Here is a 27,200-nt window from a genome sequence, read left to right on the forward strand (position 1 = left end):
CGCTGTCAGCGGCTGTCAGCACGACCGTGAAACACCGCCCTGGAAGGTCAACCAATGACCAAGGACCTTAAAATCGGGTATCATCGGCTTCGTCTCGTCACTCACGGGCAACACGCCTGTTTTTTTTTCCGCGAGCTCTAGCTTAATCAGGGGCCGAACGGCAGGGGGTCCAACCGACACCTCCCAGCCCGCGAAGGCTGCGCCACGCACCGACCCGGAGCGGGCTAATTGGTCGACAAAAGCAATTTGAAGTGTTTTCAAAGTAATATTTAGGCTCGGGTTGGGTGGGCTACCATTTCTTTTTTTTTATTTTTAGTTTAAAAAAATATCGTTTCAGGGCTGTGACGAAAAAATAAGTGGCCTAAATCCGACGAGAAAACAGGATTTGGGGGTACCCTAGGTTTGGTTACTTGCAGGAGTTGGCCCCCCCCAAAACGCAAGTCTGGATCCGCCAGTGAGCGCCAGTAGCACATAAAACAACCAGCCACAACAGCGCCCAGCTCACAAAACAGCCAGACGTAACGTACATACCAGCATCCAGCACAGCTCCTAGCATCCCATCCAGCTCCAGCTACCTAGGAACTTAGTCTACTGTGAGTACTAGTGAATAGGTAGGTACTCACTAAACGGAGCGACAAATGTGTTGCTTGTCATGGGTAGCATAAAGATTAAAGAACTGCGTGCGCCGTCGCCCTCTCCCAAGATTCCACTACAATGATATATGTATGTGGCCTATTTGCCTGAAATACTACGTATGTACTAACTATCAATAAAGGATCTCGTTTTATTTGTTTATAAAAAAATGCAAAATGCTTGTATATTTATGGTCGCTGTGTCGAGTTTGCTCAGTCCAAACTTTGAATCCTTATTGCTATTTGGCTCTCAATTTTCAATTATGTTAGGTGGTCTGCTACGCGAGAGAAGACGCCGTGAGGAACAGCTAAAAGAAAAGTGAAGCATGGATGACTTGCGAAACTGGCAACTGGCAATTGGAAATTATTTGATTCACAGCGAATAAAAGCTTTTCGTCTTTCGCCTGAGGTTCTGGTTTCGATATCTTGTTACCATAGTTAAATTAATCAGCGAGATTTCAGGCTAAGCACCTTCGATTGCTGCAGCTATGCCATCGAATACCGATACCTAACTGCCTGTCCTACAAAACCGGCCGTATTATTGAAAAGGAGCAGAGGAAGAGAGCGTCGGTGCCTCTGCCTATGGCTGGAAGCGATCTTGTGCTTAAATGCTCCTCCTCCTTGTGGAACGATGTCCATCGTCTCAAGTCGATGTGTTATTTTCAACTGCCGATGAACTCCCCAACAGTTGTATTGACGAGTGCCGCAAGAGTGGCACTACTGGTTTACCAACCAATGGTCCCTATCTTCGAGCCTCCACCATTCAATTCAAGTCATTGTGAGGGCCAGTCTAGATCGCTCCCTATCCCTGTTGATGGACTGCATTCCACACGCGTACGGTCAAATGTATCAGGTTTATTTGACTATTCGTGCACGCCACCGAGGGCCACACTGACGAATAAAAACGTATCTGCAAAGAATCACTGCAATTGTATCTGCAGATAGCATCTGCATAACGCACTTTCACGCACACAGACACACACACCCACGTACCCACACTAACACACACAACACCCACACATACACATCACGCACACGAAAGCCACATCGCACACAGCCGCGCGCACTGAACAGCGTCAACAAGGAATCTGCGCTCTGTATACAGGATTTAAATAATTTACAACGCGCACTTTTGGTCAAACAAAATGGGACACTGCAGGGCCCTAATCACAGGTGGCGCACTCCATAAACTTGATATCAACATATCGTACATGGGACACTTGTACACTCGGCATCACGTCGCTGCTCGAGCCGCGCTGCTCGTGAAGCCAGAGGCTGGCGTCGGTCGGCAGCGGCGGCGGCGTCTGGGGCGGGGCGCTGTCTGGTGACGCCGGGCTGGACGGCGCGCCCGGCGCGGCGCCCGGCCGGCGCCCTTTGAGCGGGTGGGAGCGGGCCGGCCTCACACGCGACTGGTACTCGGCGGCCGGCTGTAGTAGGACGCCAGCGCGGCGGAGGCCGAGAGGGCCGCCGCCGGCGGCGCCAGCGACGACGGCGTGCTGACGGCGGCGGCGGCGGCGGCGGCGGCGGCAGCGGCGCCCAGACCCAGACCGGGCGGGAACACACGGTACGCCAGCGGCTTCTGGATGGCGGCCAGCTGGCTGTAGTAGGCGGCCGTGGTGAGCGGCGGCACGGCCGGCACGCCGTGCGCCGGCAGGCCGGGCACGGCCGGGTACGGCCACGGCACGCCCGAGCCGCCGTATATCCGCTGCAGGGCCGCCACGTTACCGGCCTCGGCCAGCAGCTCCATGCCGACGGCCGTCTGACGCTTCCACTTGGTCCTGCCGGCGGAGGAGAGCGGGTGGTGAGAGGTTGCAGGCGCTACAGACTAGGGAACTCGAGCCGACCGGACAGGGAGCTAATCGCACACTTCCAACATCCCACAATCGTACGTCACTAAACTCCAGACTGTGTTCCGCCCGCCACCAGACATACGCTTCAGACCTCCTCCGCACGTCGCCAAACAAACGTGAGGCTCAAATCCGCACGTCACGTCACCAGACAAACTCCAAGCCATGTTTCGCACGTCACCGGACAAGCGTCAGGCTATTCTCCGCACGTCACCAGACAAACTCCAAACGGTGTTCCGCACGTCATCAGACAAGCTCAAAGTGGTGTTCCGCACGTCCTCAGACATAGTGCAGGTCAATCCGCACATCCCCACACAAACGTTATGTCGCGTTCCGCACGTCATCAAGCATACATCAGGCCGTGTCCTGCACGTCACAAGATGTACGTCAGGTCAATCCGCACGTCACCAGGCATACATCAGGCGGTGTTCCGCACGTCAGCAAACATACGTCAGGCGGTCCGTGGGAGCGCGTCGTGCCGGCGCCGCCACCTCCTCGGCCGAGCCCGATTAGCTGAGCGAGTGCAGCCGCGGCGCAATAACGTTTAAACCCCGCGGTTGCAGCCAGTTATTATTGAAAGATTTATGTAATTGCCACAGCATATAAATCATGATAAGTGGTGGCGAGGCCTGATAAACTTTACATATTACATCCGCTTGCAATTTAAATCGTCACATGAGCGTTAGTGCAGCGGGCCGCGCGGGCCGGCCGGCACGGAAGGTGGCCGCCGCGCCGCCGCCGCTCGGCCACGGAGGTCTGTTAGACGGCAGCGGAGGGCAATTTGGAGCGACAACACTGAACGCCGCGGCATGAGACACCACCGAGAAATTACAGCAGCGAAACACCCAAACACAGCTGAGTAATACAGACAGTGAAAGACAGCCGAGACAGCAAGACACGGTCAAGGGCTGAGGCAAGACCGGGAGACAGAGTTATTCTGTTGGCTCATGTTGAGGAACAAAGGACTGTAACCCGCCTTAACCCTATTAGTGACAGGGCGGGGGTTGCTTTTATCCACCCCTCAGGTTTTTCGGGAATATCTCCGAAACCGCTGAAGCTACGATGCTGACATTTTCTGACTTTTCCTAAAACTAAATTGGGCACATTCCCTGAAAATTTCAAGTTCATAACTTTACCAGGGGCGGCTCCAGAGCACTGGGAATTGGGGGGTCCTTTTCGTGAAGCGAGTCATTTGGGCGAAGATCACGATGCTGCACCAGTTTTACGAACAGTGAATGAAAGGTATCATGTGATAACATATACAGTTATTGTGCATCCTCTTTTGACACGTTTTTGCTATAATAGGCGGATCCAGGCGTCCAAAAAGGGGGGTTATGTTTTACCTCCCAACATAGGTGCCCTGACACCGCCTATGCATGACCAATACAATTGTAGTCGTTCTCTCATAAGAAAATTGTAACATAACAAGACCATTACCACCCTTTTTAGAAACAGTACCAACAAAAACCTTATTTACTATACTTTTTGTGTACCCCCAATCTCAATTATCTGTATCCGCCTATGATTTTTAAAAATGCATATTTTTAGGATCCATGTGAATTCCTGGTTCATTCTCTATCGATCGGCAAAAGTTGCGTTAAGATTGGTTCAGAAACCTGGCCGTGATAAACAGTCTAAAATGTATCTGCAATTTGCCCGTTTTTACCCCCTCTACCCCCCCCCCCTATTGACATTTTTTAATTTTTATTTTTTAGAAATGTAGATCACGTTGAGCGAAATCGAATGCCGTTTGAATTTTGAAAATCGGCCCGTTAGATCTCGAGATATCAAGGGGGGTCCTAAACAGCCCCCCTGCCACCTATAATAGGGGTAGCCAGGAGCCTGCCACTAATAGGGTTAGAGGCAAGGAAATTCATTGCTGAATGTCAGCCCCATGAAACTTTGCGCCATGAGATCACGTAGCTGTGCCTTAGCTGTGTTGTTGCCATGCCAGTGGCCTTGCCGTGGTGGCAGAATCTTTACCTGGTGCATACGAAGCACGCACAGGAAATAGTGGGCTTTGTTGCGTAAATCGAGTAGCATGTACGACATGCCGTTCATGATGTATAGGTATCACGGACCAGGTGTTCCTTTGTGCCAGAGTTCTTCGCACCAGCGCTGTAGGTGCCGACATATGTTCAGTACCACCAGGCGTCAGAAACAGATTTGGCGCACTTCACTGGCGCTCACTCGAGCCAGCTCAAGGCTGACAGAACTCCAGGCGAGGCCACACTGGCTGAATTAAGGAAGCCGCATCCTTCGTCAACCAATTGTCCGGCCGGCTGAGTCGGTTCCCGTCGGGCGGCGCGCGACCGGCCCGCCGCCGCCGCCGTCGGACCGTGATGAATAGGGCCGCCACTCGGGCCGTCATTAGGAGCCGCCGCTGGACAGAGTCATTACACGGCGCCGGTGGGCGCTGCTTTCCAGCGCGGCCACCCTTTCCGCTCCGATATCGTCCAGGCACTGATTACCGCTCCACATTGAATGCGGCCGCGTACACTCAGTAAATGTGTAACTCGTGTCGCCAGGCGAAGTTGAACGTGTTAGGGAGTTTCGGAAAGGGTTATTAATCATTTCGAGGACGGAACGTTTAAAAGTTTCGGTCTGTAGAAAACTACCAGTGGGTGGAAGCGGCTGAACGACCGGGTCTTGGCTGCTCCCTACTGTGGTGCCAAGCTGGCGGTGCCGGGAACCACGCCGATTAGGAACTAGTGACCTACAGCGATTTCTACTTTAAACAATGTCACGGGGGTAACATTGAACCAACAGAAAAGCATGGTGCCGCCACCCATCCATCCATTCGAGCACAACAGTCACAACAGCACACCGATCACATCATACAGCGTAGCCAATTTGATAAAATGTAGGTATTCCGCCAGTCTGTCGGTTTTTTATTCATTTATTTTGAAACAGCGAATTATTAGCTAATAGTTATCTGTATGATAAAGAAATGGCGACTCGCAAAACAATTTCTCTGACTGGTTGATGAATAAACGGCATCAATGCCCATGGCTGCACTCACCTCCTGTTCTGATACCAGGTTTTGACCTGTGTGTCGGTCAGGTTCAGACTGGCAGCCATCTCCATCCTGTCCTGGACACTCAGGTACTTTTGCCGCTCAAAGTTCCTCTCCAATGTCTGCAGCTGATGGTCGGAGAATGCCGTCCTCGCCTTCCGCGACTTCTTCGACTTGAGCGTGCATCCGTTTTGGCCTTGTGACGTCGGCGATAAACCGTCTTTGTCTGTGAAAGATCAAACACTGTCGTTAGCTGGTTGTGAGCATGTCGGTGAAGACATTACCAGTGAGCTCAGATTGTCTGCCCCATCTCTGGGACAACAGAGGCAATGATAGACACGTGCTTTTGATTCCATCGTAGCGAAACGGCCCTGCCGACACGCTCTGGTGCTCAGGACCAAAAAACAGCCGCTCGCCGGATATCATTCGTCTTTTGGGCCTTTGTTTTACAAATACAGGCCCGGCGGCCACTCTCGGTCGGGAACGGTGTCGGCGCCATCCATCAGGCCGCCAGATGCCTAACTAAAGCATAAGTTAATTCGCTGAAAATACCATAATTACAGGTCATCAGCGCACGTTCCGGCGGTGTCGCTTACCGGCCGGCGGGGGGCCGTTTCTGGGCCGGTGGTGGGGCGCCGCGCCGCGCCGGCCGGCGTTCCCACCGGCGGCCCTGGGCCGTCACCTGGCCGGCCGGCGCGGGGACGGTACATCACACACACCGCCCCCGCGGCCTACACACGGTCAGGGCAGGTGACACCGGCCACACGGCCACTGCAGGGGACACTGCCCCCGCGGCACACACCCATTACGGCACTGCGGCGGCCTGAGCGAGCGCCGCACGCAGCCGACTCTGCTCAAAGGGCCGGCATTGTGCCGCCGGCCGGGGCCAATGATAATCCATTAGGTGATCGCGCCACACAAGCCGTGTGTTTGCATTAACTCAATCATGGCGCTGCCGGACAAAGGCGCCTCTGTAACGGGCTCCATTAGTTGAAACGTGGTGACGGCCTGGCGTGACGCGGAAAATTGCCCCCTGGCCGACAGAGCACCGGCTCGGCTCGGACATTTGCGATTGGCGCTGCCAAAGTCGCGCCCGGCCACCGCCCTCGAATTGGACGCAGACAGGTGGAGCGCGCCCGCGCCGTTCACGCTTAAACAAAGTTTTGATACGAGGCCGGTAAATTATTCAGGTGTCCGGAGCGGCAGCGGCGCGATGGCTGGACAGCCGACCGACGACCGCCGCGCCGCCACTGCCGCCGCCGCGCCGCTAATCGCGCCACCGATTGCCCGGCCCTATAATTAAACCATGCCGCCATCGGCTCGGCTGGCACTAAATCCTAATTTGTATCGCATTCGCTAGTGTCGTGTCCAGTTGCACTTGGCAATGCCGCTCCGCATTAATTTTGCATAATGATACAGTTAAAAGGTGGAAATGTTGTTGTCGGAATTAGCCGTGTGCATAAATCGGCCTTTACGGCGGCGGCGGCGGCGGCCCTGCGAGCCGGGCGGCGCGGCCCCGGGCTACGGCCGGCGGTACGGCGGCGGCGGCGGCAGAGGTACCGCCGACACCGCCTCTCTGCCCGGCCAGCCGACCGACACAACGCCATCACTCTCCACTGTCCAATCTTCTCTATTAATTGGTAAACGGCGACAATAGGTCCGTGTGTGTCGAATGGCGGTGTCACGACCCCAATATAGCCGGGCCCGGCGGCTGCTGGCGGCGGCCTTCAGTGCCGCGACCATCCACCTCCAGGCCGCGACCAGAGTGCGGGTACCGCGATCATCCAGTTCTAAGAGCGGAGACCGGAGAGCGAGTGCCGTGAATAGTCAGGTATAGAAGAGAGGACCTCGAGTACCGAGTTACGGTCGGTAGTCGGGTGGCCAAAGCACTGCGCGAGCAAAAAGAAACCAGAGAAATGAACAAATTCCCAACCGGACGGACCCGGAGACTTATCCGGAGGGCTCAGATCACAGTCAGAAGAACACCTGGAGTGTGAGAAGCGCGGTGTGAGAAGCGTGGTGTGAGAAGCGCGGTGTGAGAAGCGCATCCAGCCCGGCCGGCGCTGGATGCTGTGGCGTTGAGCGTTGCAGTCTCCTCTACTGGGAGGTGGGCTGTGCCGCAGTGCTTGGAGACTGCGCCGGCCGCGCGTAGAACATAACACTAACACCATCCGAAGATTGACGGCGGCCCGATTGGGATAATTGAGTCGGGAAATGCCGTCTTGAAACTGCTTGAACAGTTCTTGACGAAAACTTTTAGTTCAAGACTTCCAAGTGCTGCTCAAGTCATTGGATGTCAGGTTGGTGCTACTGCATATATCCGTAAGTAAAGACAAATCATGCTACTGCGGAGGGAAGTGGCAAATCAACAAAAAAAGCAAACAACGTTTTGAACAGGGGTGGAGAAATATGCTGAGTTGGGGTTGCACGGGCGCAGCCAATCCGCCGCCGCCCTGGCGGTGACCTTGACCTCCACCGTCTGGTGCGGCTCCAAAGCCAAGCCGGCGCAGCCGGCGTGGAATTGGGAAGACTCGTGCTACCCCAACTCGGCACAATAGTCCACCGCTGGTTTTGCAAACATATTGAACTTGATCAACTGTAAGTGCCCATATCAAAGCTCATGAGGGAGCCTTAGCCTGGCGACCTTTCCTCACGCTCCTAGACCTCAAGGCTGACTACTCACCGATGGTCTTATTTAGCTGTGGCTAGTGAACAACAGTTCATATCAGACCTTTCTCATCGTCCGCGTTTCTATCAACCACGAAATGAGTCGATGCCTTTGTCGGCACTCAAACCGGATACACACTTTAAAATGTTTATGATGTAATTGAAGTATGAAATAGTAATCCACATCTTTCCACACTGCACAATGCTCCTTAAATAGCTGATAAAAGATGAGCAGTGGGCATAATATTTTATGACATGAGCATTGGTTTGCGGCCTAGTGGTTTTTCTTTGTTTCTTTATACACACTGTTGCATCAATCTTCTGTTTTGCAGTGCACGAAACCCAAAGTCCGCTAATTTTGGATGCGACTTGTGGTCGATCAAAAGCTAAGAACACCGTTTCCCGTCGTTGTTTTGTCAGCTCTCGTCGATGTGATGTCATCTCCCGCCCCCAACAGTTCGACGCCGGTGGCTTGGGGCGGGGCGTCGTTCTTCAGGGCGCCGGTAGGGCGCTCGTTGGGGCGCTCGTCAGGGCGCCGGTGACTGGGGGTGGGCGCCGGCTGGGCGCCCGATGGGGAGCCCGTCAGAGTGACGGTGTCGGTGGTCTCTACTTCTAGCCGTTCGCTGGAACGCCGATGGATACTGCTACCACAGTGTCCTGGACAGTGGACGGCTGCGGTTTGGACGTCAACACAGACAACCGGTCTCCGGTTAAGCCATTTTCTGTGGTTCCTTGACGACCCGGGATGACAATGTCAATTACTCTCTGTTAGGATGATTATCGTTGTACTCGCGGCCGGGAGGTCTCATGTCGGCAAACTGAGCTCCATGTCGGCGGGAATAATTTTATCGCTTGGGGAAGGGCGCTAGTAGAAATATCATAAGTAAATACAGGCTGATATAAGGTGGCGGCATAAGCCGATATGAGCCTATGTAAATTGTAGAGCTTTGTGAAATTGTGTAATTTACATTCAAATTCATAACTAATTCATAACTGTATGAAGCCTTCTAGATCGTTTATCGTCCGTTGCTTGCTGTCTTTTGTCCGCTCAGTCAGTCTGAAGCTTTTTATACGCTTCAGCTCTCTGTTGCTTTCAGGATTGTTCCCTTCGAGTTCGGTTTGGCTCTGACCGCGGGACAGCCCGCCAGCAGTTTTGGATGGCAGCTTGCCCCATTTACCAACGTATCCCCCTCAAATTAATACTTGCAACTATGATATGTTTGACTCAGAGGTTATCCCACCTGAGTCGCCTCGCTCCGTATGTCGGCCCGTTTCGTATGCCGGCACGCTCCGTACGCCGTCTGCAGTGCCGTATGTTGCCTGGCTTCGTATGCCGGCGCGGTCGGTACGCCGTCCGCGGTATGCCGTATGTCGCCTTGCTCCGTATGCTGTCCGCAGTATACCGTCTGTCGCCTGGCTCCGTACGCCGTGTGCGGTATACCGTATGTCGCCTGGCTCCGTATGCCGGCGCGGTCGGTCGGCCGCGCGCCGTCGCCGGTCTGATTTATTGTGCCATTTGCGCGTCGGCCGATAATCGGGTGCGGTTGCAGCGGCGCGGCGCGAGCGGCGCGGCGAGCCACCGCATTAGGTGGCCGCGCGCGGCGGCAGCCGGCCGTCACGAGCGGCCGCCCCCGCCTCCGCCGTCTCAGCCGCCTCTGAGACGACACGAGCGGCCGAGTCGGCAGCGCTGCCAGCACTGCGGAGATGGCAGCATCCACGAGCTGGGATGCTGCTGATGACCAAAGCACGCCGCCAGTTACACGCTTGCACCTATCCCTTCGCTCTTTGAGATTACCAGTGAGCCGCTAACCCGTTAGCCATTCGTCCAGGCTATAATTTTCATTTCCATTTGATATTCAAAGTACATGCCTTCTAATTACAACTAATTTGCCTCTATGCAGCCGTGCAGAGCGGCCGGCCCGCTGCGGCAGCTCGGCAGTAATTGAGCGCCACTCGCCACTGCACCTAATGCGCCGGACGCGCCCGTCTGCCCTCCTAAATAGGACTAATTAGGGGGAGAGACCAGTCATAAGCGATATATAAAATATCTGGTCGTTAATATGCTACTGGTGGCCGGTCGGCGCATGTGAGCGGCCCGCCGCCGCCGGCTCGGCCCACCAATTACTCGGCGGCTACTTTGATCAGCCGCCCAGCCACCTCGGAGGTGTTAAATACGCCGGCCAGAGGCAGCGGGAGGCGGCCGGCCGCGGCGGCGAGAGGCGGCCCGGCGAACGGCGGGCGGCGGCGGCGGCGGCGGCCGGCGCGCGTCCAGCCGTCCGTAAAACAAGGGCAGGGCGGAGCGACCGCACGGCACATCCGGCCGACAGCGACACGCCGGAACAATTTCACGAGCGGCAACGCGACAAATTGAGCTCCTGCCCGTGGTCGGGCGGCGCCGGCGCGGTGGCAGGTGTCGGCCGGCCGGCCGGGCTGCGCTGCGCCCACCGGGGCTGCCGCCGCGCCGCCCGGACTGCGTGGGCCGTGCAGTCACCAGCACCACTGTGCAGCAGCATGCTGACGCTTGTAATATGCGGTTAATGGAACACGTTTCCTGGCATTTTAAGCACTCAATCAAACCAAACAGAGAGCCAGATTAGCCAACTTGTTTTTGATGATAAAAATGTCACCAGCTGAGCCATACCAGCAGCGTGCAGCGGAATTCAGTCGTCAGGATTTTCGTATGTGCCGTAACGCTCAGGACGGTGTGTCGTGTCAGTAAGTTGTTCAGTCCGGTGCGCCCTCCCCAAAGGCTAGCTGTTGTAGCGTCCATACCGCAGGGTGACTGCTATGCGTGCTGTGGCTGTCTAGTCTCACAAATGTCATGTCTCATACTGTCGATTAGAGAAACCGAGTGTTATATTTGGCCGCTGCGTTTACCTTAAGTAATGCGCAACGGTCCTTTCGTCTCTGAAGTAATTTCACACATTCTTTTGATAAATGTGGCGTCACTTTGCGAAACATCTGTCAATTGTTTGAGTCTTTACTTTTAGACTAGAGGCTATAAATATCGAATTAAAAGCTAACTGCTGCAATGAAGAGGATGCGGTGGCCGGTCTGCCTCAAGCTCTGTCGCATTCTCCTCCAAAACCAGTCCCTCTTGGCTCCGACTGCAGAAGGTAAAAAGTGAGGGGCGCGACATGCAGAGTGTTTGCCAACTGCAAAACTGGTCTTGGCGTATCTTTTCCACCACCATTAGTGTCCGAGTGCAAAATGGCCGACGATAATGCTTAAAAACAAACATCGAAAGATACTTTTCATTTGTGTGGCGAAACGTGAACTGCAGGAAAGCCGGTGAGCCGGGAATATCGATAAAACGGGGCCGGCAGAAGAGTGTATGAAGTGCGCAGTGTGCAGGGCACACGAAAGAGCGCCGAAATCCCCCGCTGGTTCGAGCGTTTGGTTTGCGCTTTTTTCCTGGCGTTCCGTTTTCGCGATTACTTTGCAGGCATTAAGCACCACCACGTATCGCTTTTTGTCATGATTAGGCCGAGACCGGACGTCAGCCGCCCTTCCCCCACCCCCGACACGACCACAGGCCCCTGAACCCGCTGCCACCTGCCGGTCCCGACCGCGGGTACCGGGCGGTCAGCGGTGGTGACAGGCGGGCAGTTTACCAATGCTGACCCGAGCAGCCGAGCGGCACCGAAGAAAGGGACAGGTGACTCTAGCCTCGCTAATGAGGTGTCACTGACCGGCGCTCAGAGCCGCCTGCGCTCAAACACAGACCCCTCCCCCTCCCTCCTAGCCGGGACCCCCAGTTCCGGACCACTGACAATCCTTTAATAGCCGGAAACTTTGATCAAAGGACCAGCGCATTTACCGATTTGCGGAGGCAAAGGGGCAGCAGCTGAGACCGATTGGCGCCCGGCTGGCAAGTGGTGCCCCCTGCGGAGCGCATTGATTTATCGATTGGGCCGCGTGGCCACTGGGCTCCTCTCGCTCCGCCCCTGTTATTCATTGTTGCGCACACGTCGCCGATTTTACATTGTCCATTAATTACGGTGGGCGCCGGGGCGCACATTACCATGCGGGCACGTGTCGCCGATTTTCGCCGCGCGCCCGCGAGGTGCGGCAATTATTTCCACAAAGGCCGGACATGCGTCCCCTCTCGTCGGCGGGACGCAAACAGCGCCGGCCGCGTGCTCGAGCGGCGCGTCGCCGCCGGCCGACGCTGCTCTTTCGCCGGCGCGCTCTTACCGGCACGTGCCAGTTGTGTGAGCACCGGTGCCTCGCTGCCGGCTGCCGTGCTGCCATAGCAATGACAAATTTCTCACGCGATTGGCGGCGCGGGTGCCTGATGGGGATGGCCGGGCATCCAGGGGTGCGGGGGAGTGGGACGCACTGCCCCAGTCACCTCTGCAGGAAATTAGCCGCTCGCCGGAAATGAAAGAAACGACCGTGCCTGACCGGGGACCGAGGGCGCCGGCAACTCCGGCTGGCTTGTCGTGCGGCAGGTTAGGGCATGGTTAGGGTACGATTAGCGTAACGGAAGTTAAACGCAGTCGACCTGGCTGAGTCAACTGTGAACAGCGCCGGGTGCACCAGCCGCGGCTTTTTTCGCTCAGGTTCAGCTCTCAAATGCAGCTACTGCATGACTGTGACGGAAGCTTTCTACCTATACCCTGGTTCAATTGATACGGTGAAACATAGATAACTGCGATGCAAGAGAGGATGGTAAGCCATTACACATGCCTTTCCACAATATTCTAGAGTACACAGAGCTTCCAACATCCGGCTGGTCTGTCTTACTCGTGTGTACTGTGCTGGGTCGCTAACTGAACTCTAATAAGCCTTAAAATAAAATGTGTCGCACCACCAAAGCAGCCCCAGGATGGAGCATATTTCGTATCGCCAGCACAGTCCTCAAGCGCCTTGAGTTGCACCGTTTCATGAGCCCATGACCGCTCCCCCCCCCCTCCACCCCAGTCTGACTACGGCTGGCATGTCGCCCGCCACTCGGAGAGGGCCCCGGGTCGTTAACTGCAATTTCGCAGTCGTTGCACAGTGCGGGGGCAATTTGCGGAAATGGCTAAATGGACGGACACATTAGCCGGGGTAAACACAGTTGGCGACGGGCGGCCCACATGGCTGACGCACCGGACGACCCCGGGGGGGGGGGGGGGAGAGCGGGGCCGCTGTTACGACCCGGGCTGGAGGGGGATCACGATAGGTTCACAGTGGCAATGCAGCAACGCTGCATCAACGAAAGCATACGAGTATAGACGACCAGAAGTCAGGTGTAAAAGTCATTGATGCTCCATATTATAACAAGTAGGCAACCTAATGTCCTAATGAGCGTCGTATGTTGCCGTCATCCTGCAGACAAATCAAGAGTCTGCAATGTGGTCCGTCCCAAACACCACTGCGACGCCGCCCGCCCGCTCCACCGCTCCGCCGTCCGCGCGGACCACCCAGCCGAGCGCCGGCCGCCCGGTTATCCCACTTTGCAATCCAAATGGGCGTCGGACGCGGCCGCCAGGACCGGTGGGTATGTGACGGGACTGACGTATCGGAGCCGGACGGACGCCCATAAACGCTCCTCACACCCCGCCACTCGTCAACGGTCACCCGCCAAGGGACACCAGGTGCTTTGGTTCAGTGATACGATCCAGCACAGCAAGGCTGGTGCCAGGCGAACCCACATGGTGGTCACATAGTGAGCGACAGACCCGCCCATTAGACACGAAGTTTCGGACAAGCGGTGGACGCCCAGTGTCCGATGGGGTCAAGCAGTGGGCGTCCTGGCACCAGTAGATCAGGTACCCAAACAGTGAAGCCTGATGCCAGTTGGGCCTATTTAGTGGACGCCCAGTGTTCGGTGGACCCAAAACAGTGGACGCACAGCGCCCGATGGGCTCAAGCGATGGACGCAAAGCTCCCGATGGGCCAAGCAGTGAGCGCATCCCATGGTCCAAGCAGTGGACGCACATCGCCCGATGAGGCCAAGCAGTGGACGTATGGGCTCAAACAGTACCTAAATACACAGCGCCCAATAAACGAAGAAGCATTGGACTCCGACTCTGGCGGCCCCGTGTAGCAATAGCGATGGGAACGGTGTGATGGTGGATGTGATACACTGGCAAAAGGAACGAGCAGGTGGGAGTCCAGGATCAATCAGACATGCTGTAAGCAGTTCAGTAGCATATGAACATGCTTCGGATCTTAGATGAAAACACATTTTGCCTCATCGTAGCACACTGAACATTGAACAACGGCTAAATGAGTGCGGGGAAGGGGTGGACTTGGAGGCAATATCTAAAGCGTCCAGAACGCAGTACCATGGCACATGCAAGTTGTCAAGATTAATTACAATTTATTTACAACATCCTTTGAGGGGTTTAACGAGCTATTTCGTGACATTGAAACTTGACATAAAAGGCGAACAGTAAACAAGCACTGTCTGAGGCACCCCATCCGACTGAGGCTCCCCGCCCGGTCTGAGCCACCCCGCCCGGTCTGAGCCACCCCGCCCGGTCTGAGCCACCCCGCCCGGTCTGAGCCACCCCGCCCGGTCTGAGCCTGTCCCCAGCTGACCTGTCGCTGTCGGCGGCTTCAGTCGGTCGCCCTCGTCGGTGCCGTCGCAGTCGCCGTCGCTGTCGTCGGCCGTCTCGGCGTCGGGCCCCGTTCGGACGGTGAGGTCGGTGGGCGACTCGGGCGGGCCGGGCGGCTCGGCGGGCGGCCCGGCCGCCAGCCGGGGCCGCCGTTCGGGCTGCTCGTCGCGCCGCGTCAAGCTCAGGATGTCCGTAATCATGAAGCCGCCGGGTCGCGGCGGCGAGGCGGCGCCGGCCGGCCGCTGGCCGCCGGCTCGGCCGCCCTCCTCGGCGCGTTTGATCTCCACGGTCATGTCTGCCGGCTCCACAGTTTCCACAGTCATGCCCGTCGGGCGGGCGGGCGGCGGCGGCACGGTCGCGGCGGTGGTGACGGCGGCGCGCGCGACGCTCCGCACTGGCTCGGTCTGACTGGTCGCCGGCGCCGACAGGGGACGCCCGCGCGGCGCCCCGCTGGCCCCGCCCCGCGCACAGCGACAGCCAATCACCGGCCGGCCGGCAATCGGTCGACCAATCGGAGCCGGCAGCCGTCAGCAGGGGGCGGTAACCTGGCGCCCAGCTAATTCTATTTAGATTTGAGGTAATTTGATGGGATCATTAGCACATGCATAATTGGGTTAATGACAGGAGGCAGCCACGAAGAGATTAAATGACATTTGATAGCTCCACTTAACAGCTGAGCATTCGTCTCATCCCGTGTTAACTTCTGTCGAAACTCGAAGCCAACCGTAAGTGAAGATTGATACTTCACGCAAGAATGTTTGAGTCTAGGCTTGTTTGATTGCCGCAACTCATAGAAATTTGTATTTGTGAATTTGTGCATTCGTATTTGTGTACAAATGCAAATACGAATTGTACTGAGTCAGTAATTTTGCGATTATGTCCAATCTTCGTTGCTCTGAGTAACTATGCTAAGTTTTATCTACATTAACGATTAACAGCCTGTTAAACGGATAAATCACTTCAGTTTCTCTCTCCTTTAACCACAGGCATTAGCGGTCCTGCGCTGTAGGACTCGTTTCTTGCAAGAGTTATCTTCTGAACAGAGCGTGTATCAGTGTTCAACAAGGCATGTGACGTCGGAAGAATGTCCTGCAATGGCCTATCGTCGCCGGCGTGTCCGGCCGCCGCGCCGGCGACGGTCACCGCTCGCGTGCTACCCGTGCGTAACGAGCGCACCGTCCGGTTGCGGCAATTAAATTGTCTTTTGTTAAGCGATATCTTGATTAATGGCTTTCTGTAAGGCATATTTTCCTGATCGTGGCTCAATATATGCGATTGCGGCTGCTGGTGGGAAAGTGGACCGTACCGGTATTTCTACGGCTTCATTGACACCGAGGACCACCCGAGTGCCTACGTAGCAATAGGAAACCGACAGCGTGCACTGTGCACTGCGTACACATCGCGTGCTTCCAGCGTGTGGCGAGCACTTGGACGGTCGCAGCTCGCTCTGTCGTGCGTGCAGACTGCATCCGGTGTGCCAGACTGGCTGTGGGTTAACTTTCATTGTAGGCAATAGTTAATGATATCGCAATATCATTATCGTCTGAATACCTGTAATAACTGCAATGTGCAAGACCATACGGAAGCTACCGCTTTATCGTCGTGCTATTATAGGTAACACGTTTCTACTCTTGGTCACATATTATTGTTGTTTTATCATGACCATGTGATAACTCATTTATAAATGAGCCAAATTCCTTAACTTTTTTAATTTCAAAGTCAATTTGTGGACAGCAGATTTAATACAAGCGTTTAGAACAATCGGAAAGTCTGAAAAATGAAGTGAACCAGTATAGCGCCTTATGGGGCGACTAACGGAGCGAGCGAGAGGGTGGGCCTTGCACGTGCGAAATTGCGAGGGGATACCTCCAACTGACTTGTGCACGGCACCCTACTAACCGGTCTCTAGAGATGTGCCGAATTTGAGCACAATCGGCCCAGCCGTTCTCGAGATCTGGAAGCGGCACCCTGCACGTGCGCACGTGCAAAATGGGTCCCAACTGACTTGTGCACGGCACCCTACTAACTGCTCCGTAACCGTGTACCAAATTTGAGCGCAATCGGTCCAGCCGTTCTCGAGATCTGGAATCGACCCCTGCACGTGCGCACGTGCAGCAGCACCCCAACTCTGGCACATGGATATGCATTGCCTAGTGGGTGCCTACCTACATGCCAACTTTCAGCGCAATCGGCCAAGTAGTTACCGAGATATTGCAACAATTACAAAAGTGACACCTCTTCGTTTTGCACGTGGCACGTGCATAAGGGGTCATCTACATGCATCGGGAATAGTCCAATACTTGGTAGAAGGAATGAAGCTACCCTACAAAAATTACCGCGTGTAAATCGGTCAAGTGGTTGCTGAGATATAAGCGTCGCAAAACCGTGACCACGGCCGGCCGCTCATACTCAGAAATTTCCGTTAACCCTCGCCCGTATAGGGGGGGGGGGGGGTCGAACGGACCCCCCCATGGTTTTTCGCGAATAACTCGCGTAAAAAGCGGCCGATCGCGACGAAACTTTCAGTACCCTCGCGTTAATCAATTTTACACCTACCCTGAAAATTTCATGACCCTGACCCCAATGACCTTTGACCTGTGACCTACTTTTCGAGACCATGTTTGGCCGGAATCGCGATTCGGCGTATGTCGGCTCACATTAGCCGCGCGTTTGCAGTCTTTTCGTGGTTTAAAGCGCTCAAACATGTGATTTGATGTTGCCCCATGCATTAGGGTGGATGTCAAGGTCACCTGAAGGTCAGGTCAGGTCATTGACCTTTGGTGACCTCGGTTCACTTTTTCGAGTTTTACATGTTTCTAGGCCAGTTTTTGGAGCTGAATTCGAATTTAGCAACCATGTGAACATTTACGAAGCAGTTTTGGTGCCTTCGTAACATGTTACGAAGCTGTCAGAGGCGGTTGACACCTACTAGGAATACCCGGCAGGACCCCTACTGGTTGACCTGACCTGACCTTACCCGACCTGGACTAAATGCATAAAGACATCATCTGTGATCAAAACTAACATGATATTCGTGATCAGCGCCCCGAAAAACCCCATAGCAGCCACACTTTACGACGTTCTAACAGGTTTCGATTTTCCCGACTTTTGGGTCATTGACCTGACCTGCAAGGTCAACCAATGACCTAGGACCTTAAAATTAGGTATCATCGGCTTCCTCTCGTCACGGGCAACACGCTCGTTTTTTCCGCGAAGCTCTAGCTCGATCAGGGGCGAAACGGCAAGGGGGGGTCCAACGGACCCCCCCCCCCCCCTTATACGTTCGCGGCTGGAAAAACACCAATACGGGCGAGGGTTAATCTAAGGAAAGACTCCGCTCGCTTCGCTCGCTCCGTAATAACACCAGTAAAACGCCTTTTGGGCGACAAACGGAGCGAGCGAGAGGATGGGCCTTGCACGTGCGAAATTGCGAGGGGGTACCTCCAACTAACTTTTGCACTGCACCCTACTAACCGGTCTTTAGCGATGTGCCAAATTTCAGCGCAATCGGCCTAGCCGTTCTCGAGATCTGGAAGCGGCACACTGCACGTGCGCACGTGCAAGCGGGGTCCAAACTGACTTTTGCACGGCACCCTACTAACTGGTCCCCAACCGTGTACCAAATTTGAGCGCAATCGGCCCAGCCGTTCTCGAGATCTGGGAGCGCCCCCTGCACGTGCGCACGTGCTGTAGCACCCCAACCTTAACACATGCAGATGAATTATCTGATGGAGACCTAACTGTGTACCGAGTTTCAATTCAATCGGCCCAACCGTTGTGCCGTTATTGAGGTTGCAATTTTGAGGATTCTTAAAAAATGTCCAACTTTACCACGCGCCACGTGCGGTGGTTGGCAAGAACGCATGGTGGCCATCACACCACAGAACTTTTACGTCCAAGTGACATTCAGTAAAGAAGACCGCTTGTCAATCGGATGTCCCGTTCCTAAGATATTAGCTTTTGAAGAGCGTCCCCACGGCCGGCCGGCCGGCCGGCCGCTCATACTCAGGATTTTCCCTTAATTCAGTATGAGACTCCGCTCGCTTCGCTCGCTCCGTAATTAAGCTATTGCATTAAACATTATTCTTGTTAAAGCTAAACATATTGCGTTATATGTCAAGTCTCATGTTTCTGTAAGATGAAATCAGCGTTTCAGAAAGCAGAATTGCCATGGGATGCGACGACTGAACAATGGATACCAACTGGTTTCATGCCAATCATCAAAGTGCGGCAAAACTTTGAGCATTAACTGGTTAAAACTCACTTAAAAAAGAAAGCCGAATGGTAATTTGATTTTTGTTTGAGTTCTGACTTTATTTTCCCAAAGATTAAAACATTTTTCCATCGCTAGTCACAAGCTAATGAAGCCGGCACTAGGCCACATTTGTCGCTGTCTGTTCGGCAACTTTGCCGTACCGTATATGTAAAACCTTCAAATAGCCGTTTGCGTGATATTTTCTGTTTTGCATGTCTCAGTCAGTCATACAAATATCTGAGGAAATAGATGCTAGGCGTGCGAATGCCAAATTCCACGTTTACCTAATGTCCGACCCCACACAGAGAAGCTATTTTCTGTTTGGGTTTCAAGCTTTGGGTGGCAAAGAGATGTATAGGGGTTATGTCCTGTGTCTCGGATACTGCATCCAAATAAACAGGTGTCACCAGCATGAGGTTGAATTCTGCACTAAGGATCCTGTGCTTAAGATATGACTATCAGTCCGCCCCCGCAACGTCTGATCTTCACTCAATATACCCTGGTCTGATCCACCAAGTTCGAGTAGTATTCGACCGGCTCAGTGGCGCCGTCTGAATGGGAGGTTACATCGACACCCGTTGAAGGCCGCTGGAGGCTGTTCGTAGACCGACCACCAGTATCCATGGCATCCATGGTACGATCAGAGTCACGGCGGCAGGCGGCAGTGGCACCTTAGACGGCGGTAAGTACGGACAGACACACCGATGACCGACATACACACGTTGATGCTGAAGGCTGCTGGGGTCATCCAATGCTCACAGACGGTCCAGCAATAACCTCGATAGATACACGAGTCCTTGTCCCGACAGCACACAGGTCATCAGGCACTGACCCCGGCCCGGTTAGAGTCCCATCCCTGAGTCAGAGTCGGTCCGACCCGACCCGACACGGCACCTACGGTCGTCTCCGGTTACCGCCAGCTCCACCGCTGTAAGCGCCGACATCCGGTACCGATCCCAGTGGGAACTGGAGGTACCGGTCGGTCGGCCGTGCGACCCCCGAACGCTCAGCCAGCCAGCTCAGTCGACCGGCAACTGAGCTGGGTCTGGACATGTCTCCACAGATCAAGATTGACTTGACTTGGGTTTGTGTATTTACTTACATACTACTCAGTACTCACCCACCAGAGCAGTCGTGGAAGTCTGGCACCTCCCGATAAGCTCATTCTATCGTTATGTATGTAAGTACTTGCTGGGAGTGTTTGGGAATTCTTCCTCCCCATCAGAATATTGCCAAAAGCGCTTGATTTCTCAACCGAGCCCCCCCCCCATGTCGGATGCATGCTATATTTTCCTACATTAGTGGTCAATAACGTTTTCAGGTTCCGACAGAAGGGTGAAGACTGCAGATGCTCAGGTAGGTGCCCTGTAAATCCTTCCCTTGGACTTCCACGATATATGACACATTCACGATTTGTGCCTATATGTTTCGTTATTTGATAGCTGCAGTACAGCTACAACATCAGAGTTTGCTGGGTCCTCATAAGTAGCTGAGCTCACCTATGTACTTAGAAACGGCCATGTGCCTCAGGAAGTCCAGTATGTGGCCACGGAACGTAACTCTTTTTGACATTTGGGGTATACAGTTCCAACTGTTTGAAAAATGATTATGACATGTACTCGGACATCACTTATAAATTTAAGTAACTTTTCCAATATTTCACCTCATTCTGACAGAATGGGACACGATCCTAATGTTTCACTGTGCTCTGATCATTGTGTGGGACAGGGTGCCACAAGGCCGACTCGTCAGTTGTCACGTCGGTGAGTTGGCCGCTTGACTAACATCACACCGAGGCACCAAGCGTGTCGATATTTGCGTACTTTTGTCTTTTAGGCAGGTAAGGCAAGCATAACACTTGTTCATACATAATAGCCGTTTTCATGACGGCTATCTCGTACACATTTGGTGCACATTATATGAAGATTTAGTCAAATTAACTGGATACAGATTTGGTGCAGATTAAGTCAAATTTGGTGCATTCGCCAGATAACCCGTCGTCGTGAAAACGGCTTGTGGTTCTTAGAAGTTATCAGCTTGGGCTGCACAGTTGCTCATATAACTGATGTTTCACAGTATCGGACCTTATTTTCGATAAGGTATAAGACTAAAATAAAATCATGATAAGAAGACATTTGTCGTGAAAGAGATTTGGTGCAGATTTGGTCAAATAAGGTGCATTCGCCAGATAACTTGAGTCGTGAAAACGGCTAATGTTGGGAAACAACGAAAACAATAATACATATTGCAGATACAATGCACTATTTAACTCTCCCCTTGTCATGCCCAAAACAATTCAGTATGACACGAACAATCACTGCACCCCCCCCCCCCCACCCCCCCACCCCCCCCCCCCCCACACACACACGTCACACACACACAAGCCCACAAGCAGAGCGCCGGCAGTGGCCGGCGGTTCCCAGCTCGGGGCCGTCCCGAGCCGCCGATTGTCTTTCAATCGGGTGTTAGGTTTCTAAAGGCTGGAAGCGACGCGGGCCTTCCCACGCGCCGCGGGGTCGGCCGGGTTAATTCGCGCCGGCGGAAAATTGGCCCTGACGCCGGTGGTCGTCACAAAAAGGTGCCGCCGGCAGCACGGTGTTCCCATCGGCCAGCGGCGGGCGCCGATTAATTTACGGCCCGCAGAGACCGGTCATTGTGCTGCCGTAATGAGCAGCGACCATTAGCGACACTTGGCTGAGGACTGTGCCGTACCGAGACACAGGCCGTACCCGAGTGACATCGGCCGTAGCCGACTGACACCGTCCTTAGCCGACTGAGCGGCTATTAGCGACAACGTTGGCGGAGGACTGTGCTGCACTGAGACACAGGCCGTACCGGACTGACACCGGCCGTCTGCGCACTGTCGCTGGCCGTCTGTCTGCTGACACACCGGCCGCACTCGAGTGACAACAGCTGTCTGCTGTATGCCCCTGGCGAACTGACATCGACTGACAGACGACCTTCGTTTGCAGGATGGCACCGACCGCCGGTGAAACGTAACTCTGTCATGAAGTCACTGTGGGCTAGGTTCACATGCCAATTGCCATGACTTCATTCAGTCATATCTCTCGAGTCCAACCCATGCCATTCAAAAGCAGCGGCAGTGGCATCTCTCTCCCTCTCCCCTCTCTCCCTCCCTCTCTCCCCGCTCGCTCCCCGGCGTGGTCAGTGCCGCTCCCACGCTGGGGTTCCGCGTCACGGTGAGAACGACCCGCTCCGTGAGCTCTCCCCCTCTCCTCCCCCTCCCGAACAAAAGACACGGGCTCGATGGGACGCGCGTCAGGCCCGGAAGTGTTTATCGGGTGGCCGCTGAGGGCCGTGTGCCCGGAGCTGGGACGTTTTTACTGGGCCGGAGCAGCGCGGCGGTCGGAGGAGGGACGGGCGCGCTGGCGACCCCCGCACGTCTCAGGTGTTCGGGTCGTGCTGCTGCTCGGCTGCCGTGCCGGCACGTCTCTGCTCCGACCGCCGCCCCACCGCCCGGCCCCGGCCCAGCGACCTCAGCTCCGACCGGGGTCGGGCCGTCGCTCCGGCCAGCAGCCACCCGTCCGCCCGCAGCGCGCCGGCTTATAAGGACATTAGGCCATTGTTATGGCCGTGCCTGACGTGACCGTAATGAACGCTTTAAATGATGATCATTAACCTCTGGCGGGAAGTTTTCGAGAGTAGCGGACACAGTAGCCAAGATAATTAGGCTTCCTGAGAAGCCAGCGCTGAGAACAAAGGCGTCGCCCGGCCGATTCAGCGGGCACAAAAGTGTTACCGGCGCGCTCTCATACCGAGTAATATGCTTTTGATGAACAATCTGGCCTTATTAATAGAACATCATGAGGTGCGCGCGGGCGCATTCTGCGCTGCTTTAAGGCCGGCCGGCTAATGGGCGTCTCTCCCGGAGCTCGGCAGGCGGGATCTGTCGCGGCCGGCGATCGATAGCTCCGTGCGGCCATTGTGGCGCCGCATGGCTCCTGTGTGCGCTACACGCTGCCGCCGCCGCCGCCGCCGCCGGCCGGTCGACGGCCCGATAGCCCGACGGCCCGGTAGCGACGGCTCGACGGGCCAGCGGATAACCGGTGCACGGAGGATTAGGGTGGACCCAGTTCTTTGGAGCAGCGTCTGGGCGACATTTGGAGGAGGTGGAGGCCCTCTGCCGGCTGACAGTCAGCACCCGAGCTCCAGATCACTGACTGCAGAGCCCGGCTTGGAGCCGTTTGAGCGCTCGGTTCTCAGACCTAGGTACTGTAAAAAAATTGATTCACGCTTTTTAATTTTATCGTAAAAGTCTCTCTCTCTCTCTCTCTCTCTCTCTCTCTCTCTCTCTCTCTCTCTCTCTCTCTCTCTCTCTCTCCTCTCTCTCTCTCTCTCTCTCTCTCTCTCTCTCTCTCCTCTCTCTCTCTCTCTCTCTCTCTCTCTCTCTCTCTCTCCCTCTCTCTCTCTCCTCTCTCTCTCCCTCTCTCTTTCTTTTCTCTCTCTCTCCCTATATCTTTTTCTTCTTCTTCTTCTTCTTCTTCTTCTTCTTCTTCTTCTTCTTCTTCTTCTTCTTCTTCTTCTTCTTCTTCTTCTTCTTCCTTTTCTTTTTTCTTCTTCTTCTTCTACTATGTATTTGATTTGTTGTGTAGCCCGTTTTTTTAACACTTTCAACCTACAGAACTACATAAGTAGGTACAGCGTCAGTGAGCTACTCCAGCTGATATCGACCGGTGCCGATCCGCTGTGGCGGGACGATCAGGGTCGGGGAGGGGTCGGGGGCGGGGGCGGGGGAGAGGGGTGGGTGACCAGCTGCAGGCAAGTGCGCTCCTCTCGGCCGTGACACCCACGCACTCGGCGTCCAATCGCATATTACACCAGCCATTATGGATATGATCGTTTAATTGTGGGAACCGTCAGGTGCCCGCCGTCGCCCCGACATTACGGTCGATGTGGTTTGCTATTAATGCCTAATCAAAAACCGTAACGATTGTCCGAACTTTCCAATGGAGGGAAGGGTGACTGCGTGCAATTTCGGCCAAACTCTTTGTTTGGGACTAAAACAACAATAAATTATTCATTCTGAGCAGGTGTGAGCGGTTACCAGCGGCTCAGCGCGTCAGTGAACACACGAAACCTCAAACAGCGCGCTGAAACGCCCGTGTCAGACGTAATGAACGGACCGCTCAGATTGGCCGCGTTATGGAAACAGCGGCTGATTTCGAATGGACAGGTAGCCGGCTGGTTCGGAACAGCTGGACAGACACGAATGTTTACCTTTGGCCGAGTTTGATTTAGTTGGACTGGGTCCTTTCCATAACACGGAATCACGGGAAATAATAAATGAGAGCGGTGATCGCTGTGACTTCTTGGGTGAAAATCCCTAGCGAAAAAGTAGCGCCAGTGATAGCAGCCGAGACTCACCTCCATGCCATTACTCATTGGAGCTAAGAAGCAGAGGCCATTTGCACCCGCTCTATGACTACTGAGTAGCGCTCCCTAATGTCAACATCCAGACCGATAGTCCGTTGCAAAACCAAATACCAATCAAAACCATGGGGAAAAAACGAACAAAGTTGGAAGCCTAGCGAAATAAGAATGAGAACCAAATTAAGAGCATTCATTGCTTTAACTACATTTACATTGCACAGCTACCGAAAATTATGCCTTTCACATAAATGGAAAAACACATTATATATAATTTTGTTTTGGACTGGGAATCCCGCGAGGCGAGAAGAGCTATATAGTTGTGGCGCTATTACATCTTCATAACAGAAGCTGCGCTTCTAAGCGCCTTGCCTTCCCTCTCATAGACGTTTGGTCCGCCCTGGCTATCGCTCAGAGCTGGGCAGTAAATCGTGATCCGGTGCCGGGCAATTGGTTAATGCCATGTTTGGACCACAACTGCGGGAAGAACGCCGGCTATGTGGCTGGTGATCCCGCCAATTTCCTGCGGCACACCTCACGCCGCCGGTGACAGACGTGTGGTTACCTGGCGCTAGAAGGCTCCGATAAGTGAGTGTCGCACTGTTATCAGGTAACCGAGACATGCGCCAAGTACCGGGCGCGCGGTGCGTTCCCAATCGGCCGACCTAATGACGCCACAGTTGCAGGCCGGCGTCCGGTGCCGGTGTCCGAGGGCGCGCAGAAAACACGCACCTGTCAAATGAGAGGCCGCCGAGAGCGCCGGCCCAGAGTCGCCTCCCAATGACAGGATGGGCCGCGATCGGCGACAAAATTACAGCGGCGCTGGCCGCAGCAGATCAGCTAATTACAGTCGCGGTGGCCGACCGGGCCGGCGCGCCGACCGGTGTCCGAGAGCAGGGACAAACAGGCCGCGCCGGGCACCCCGCGCACCGCCCGCGGCCAGGGGTGAGGGACACACCGGCGGCGGCGGGACGTCCGGCGCTCCAAATCACAGGGCCAGCGCACAGCACCGCCGGCCACCGGCGCCCCGACAACGCAAATACACGTCTTTTGGTGGCCGTGATGATTGTTATAGGCGTCGTAATGGCCCGCTTGGTGTTATTCATGTGTGCCTGTTCCGTCCGGCGCCGGCCGGCGGGCCCGCCGCGCCGCCGCCGCTCTCCGGTAAAGAGGAAATTGGAAGATTGGCAATCAATTTGAGACAATGGCCGCCACACAATGATGAGAACGTGGCCGTCGGAGGTGGAGCCGGCGGGCTGACGGAGCCGGCGGGATGTGGTCCGGCTCGGCCCGACGACCGGCCGCGCGCGCTGGGAACCGACGCGTAACGGCGCAGCGCAGAAAGGCCTATTTAGGGAGTTCCCAGATCAATTACCGAGCTCCGCTCATGAGACTGTGACGAGCTTATACTGTGTATTCAGGAAACGGTGATCGCTTGGCCACTGGGGTGGAAAAAGGCAGATAAATTTTATGACTTCCCACCTTTCAAGAAAGCCGGCATGGGCGAAGCAGCGTACGTACATCTGCCGTTCACCCAAGATTTGCATTGTTGATGTTCTTCACTTATACGGTTCCAGCACCAGCGTCCAGCGGCCGGGCGGTATCAGGTCAACACGGTTGGAATACCATCAGGTCGGGCCGGACCGCCAGTGCAGCGACCGGCAATGTTAGACCAATTGGTTCGGAGAGCTGGCATTGTCCGTTCAAAATTCCGGCTTTAGTGTGGCAACGGACCATCAGCAGTGCCGGTCTGCAGTGCTGCTGGCTGACGGGGCAGCCCGCTGTCACGTAACGGGTGCCCTTCAGACAATCATGGATAACACATGCTGGCAATTGGCCTTTAGACGCGACCGAGCAAAAGGTGCTCGGCCCTCGGTTAAATATTCAGGCCCCACGCCCGACCATTGATGCCAGCTCAATGTACCCGGGCCAATGCAGTGCTAGTCAACTGCTAGTCAGGGTATGGGTGTATGTAGGGACAAGGTTGCAGAGTAACACTCACCGGGTAAGCACCGACCTATCATTTATATTACATCGGATCATATAACAGTTGTATAACTATCAGCTGCCTGACCTCTTTGGTCAACAAAGAGGTTAATGAACATTTTCTTTCTTTGAAGGTTTCATCACGCATACCTATAAATTATCTCCAGTGGGACCAATGACACATGGATTAAGTTTTTCTTTTTTGTTTTGCATTTCATTGCAAGGTATAAGCTTTACATGTGTCTACGATGAAATAACATGATAAAGAGAGAGAAAGAGAGAGAGGGAGAGAGAGAGGGAGAGAGAGAGGGAAAGAAAGAAAGAAAGAAAGAAAGAAAGAAAGAAAGAAAGAAAGAAAGAAAGAAAGAAAGAAAGAAAGAAAAAGAAAGAAAGAAAGAAAGAAAGAATGAAAGAAAGAAAGAAAGAAAGAAAGAAAGAAAGAAAGAAAGAAAGAAAGAAAGAAAGAAAGAAATAAAGAAAGAAAGAAAGAAAGAAAGAAAGAAAGAAAAAGATGAAGGAAAACGGGGAGATTGTGCAGACACATATGGACAGTGCGTTTCTTTTACAGAATCGTGTAAATACAGCAATACGCTCTCATTGCTTCCCAGTTCCATTGTTCTGCTATTCATTACAGATCGTAACGGTCAATGTGCGTAGACTCAGCTCGGCCATTTTTGCTCCCCATTCGTGCCAAATCGTCGTGGCGGTAACGTTAGGAATCCATTAGAGTGCCACAAAAGAATAACTTAGTCTGAAATCTGGCCATTTCCGTGACCAACAAGTTTACCATATACATTTGATGCATTAGTGTCCAGAAATCCGCTTATGTGAGGCCGGCTTGATGGTCCTTTCAGCCGA

The 27,200-nt window shown here is 54.3% G+C and overlaps 1 protein-coding gene across 1 annotated transcript; it reads right to left on the reverse strand.

Annotated features, from left to right (window-relative positions):
- Nucleotides 1–1,471: 1,471 nt before the first annotated feature.
- On the reverse strand, nucleotides 1,472–15,127 carry LOC122388845 (homeobox protein B-H1-like). Its single transcript, XM_043380306.1, has 3 exons — nucleotides 14,697–15,127; nucleotides 5,502–5,721; nucleotides 1,472–2,410 (listed from the first exon to the last, which is right to left on the reverse strand). Exons 1-3 carry the CDS (start codon nucleotides 15,034–15,036, stop codon nucleotides 2,032–2,034), a joined length of 939 nt encoding a protein of 312 aa, XP_043236241.1. The 5' UTR covers nucleotides 15,037–15,127; the 3' UTR covers nucleotides 1,472–2,031.
- Between the last annotated feature and the right edge of the window lie 12,073 nt (nucleotides 15,128–27,200).

Source organism: Amphibalanus amphitrite, unplaced genomic scaffold, assembly GCF_019059575.1.
Source record: "Amphibalanus amphitrite isolate SeventyFive unplaced genomic scaffold, NRLGWU_Aamphi_draft 000337F_arrow, whole genome shotgun sequence".
In the NCBI taxonomy this organism is placed as follows: domain Eukaryota; kingdom Metazoa; phylum Arthropoda; class Thecostraca; order Balanomorpha; family Balanidae; genus Amphibalanus; species Amphibalanus amphitrite.

Bases quoted from the DNA above. Each gene is read 5' to 3' on its own strand.
- LOC122388845 (XM_043380306.1), bottom strand. From the start codon at position 15,036: ATGACTGTGGAAACTGTGGAGCCGGCAGACATGACCGTGGAGATCAAA. The intron at 5,722-14,696 runs GTCAGCTGGGGA...GATCTTTCACAG, and splicing joins GAAGCCGCCGACAGCGACAG to ACAAAGACGGTTTATCGCCG. The intron at 2,411-5,501 runs GTGAGTGCAGCC...CTCCGCCGGCAG, and splicing joins ACCTGGTATCAGAACAGGAG to GACCAAGTGGAAGCGTCAGA.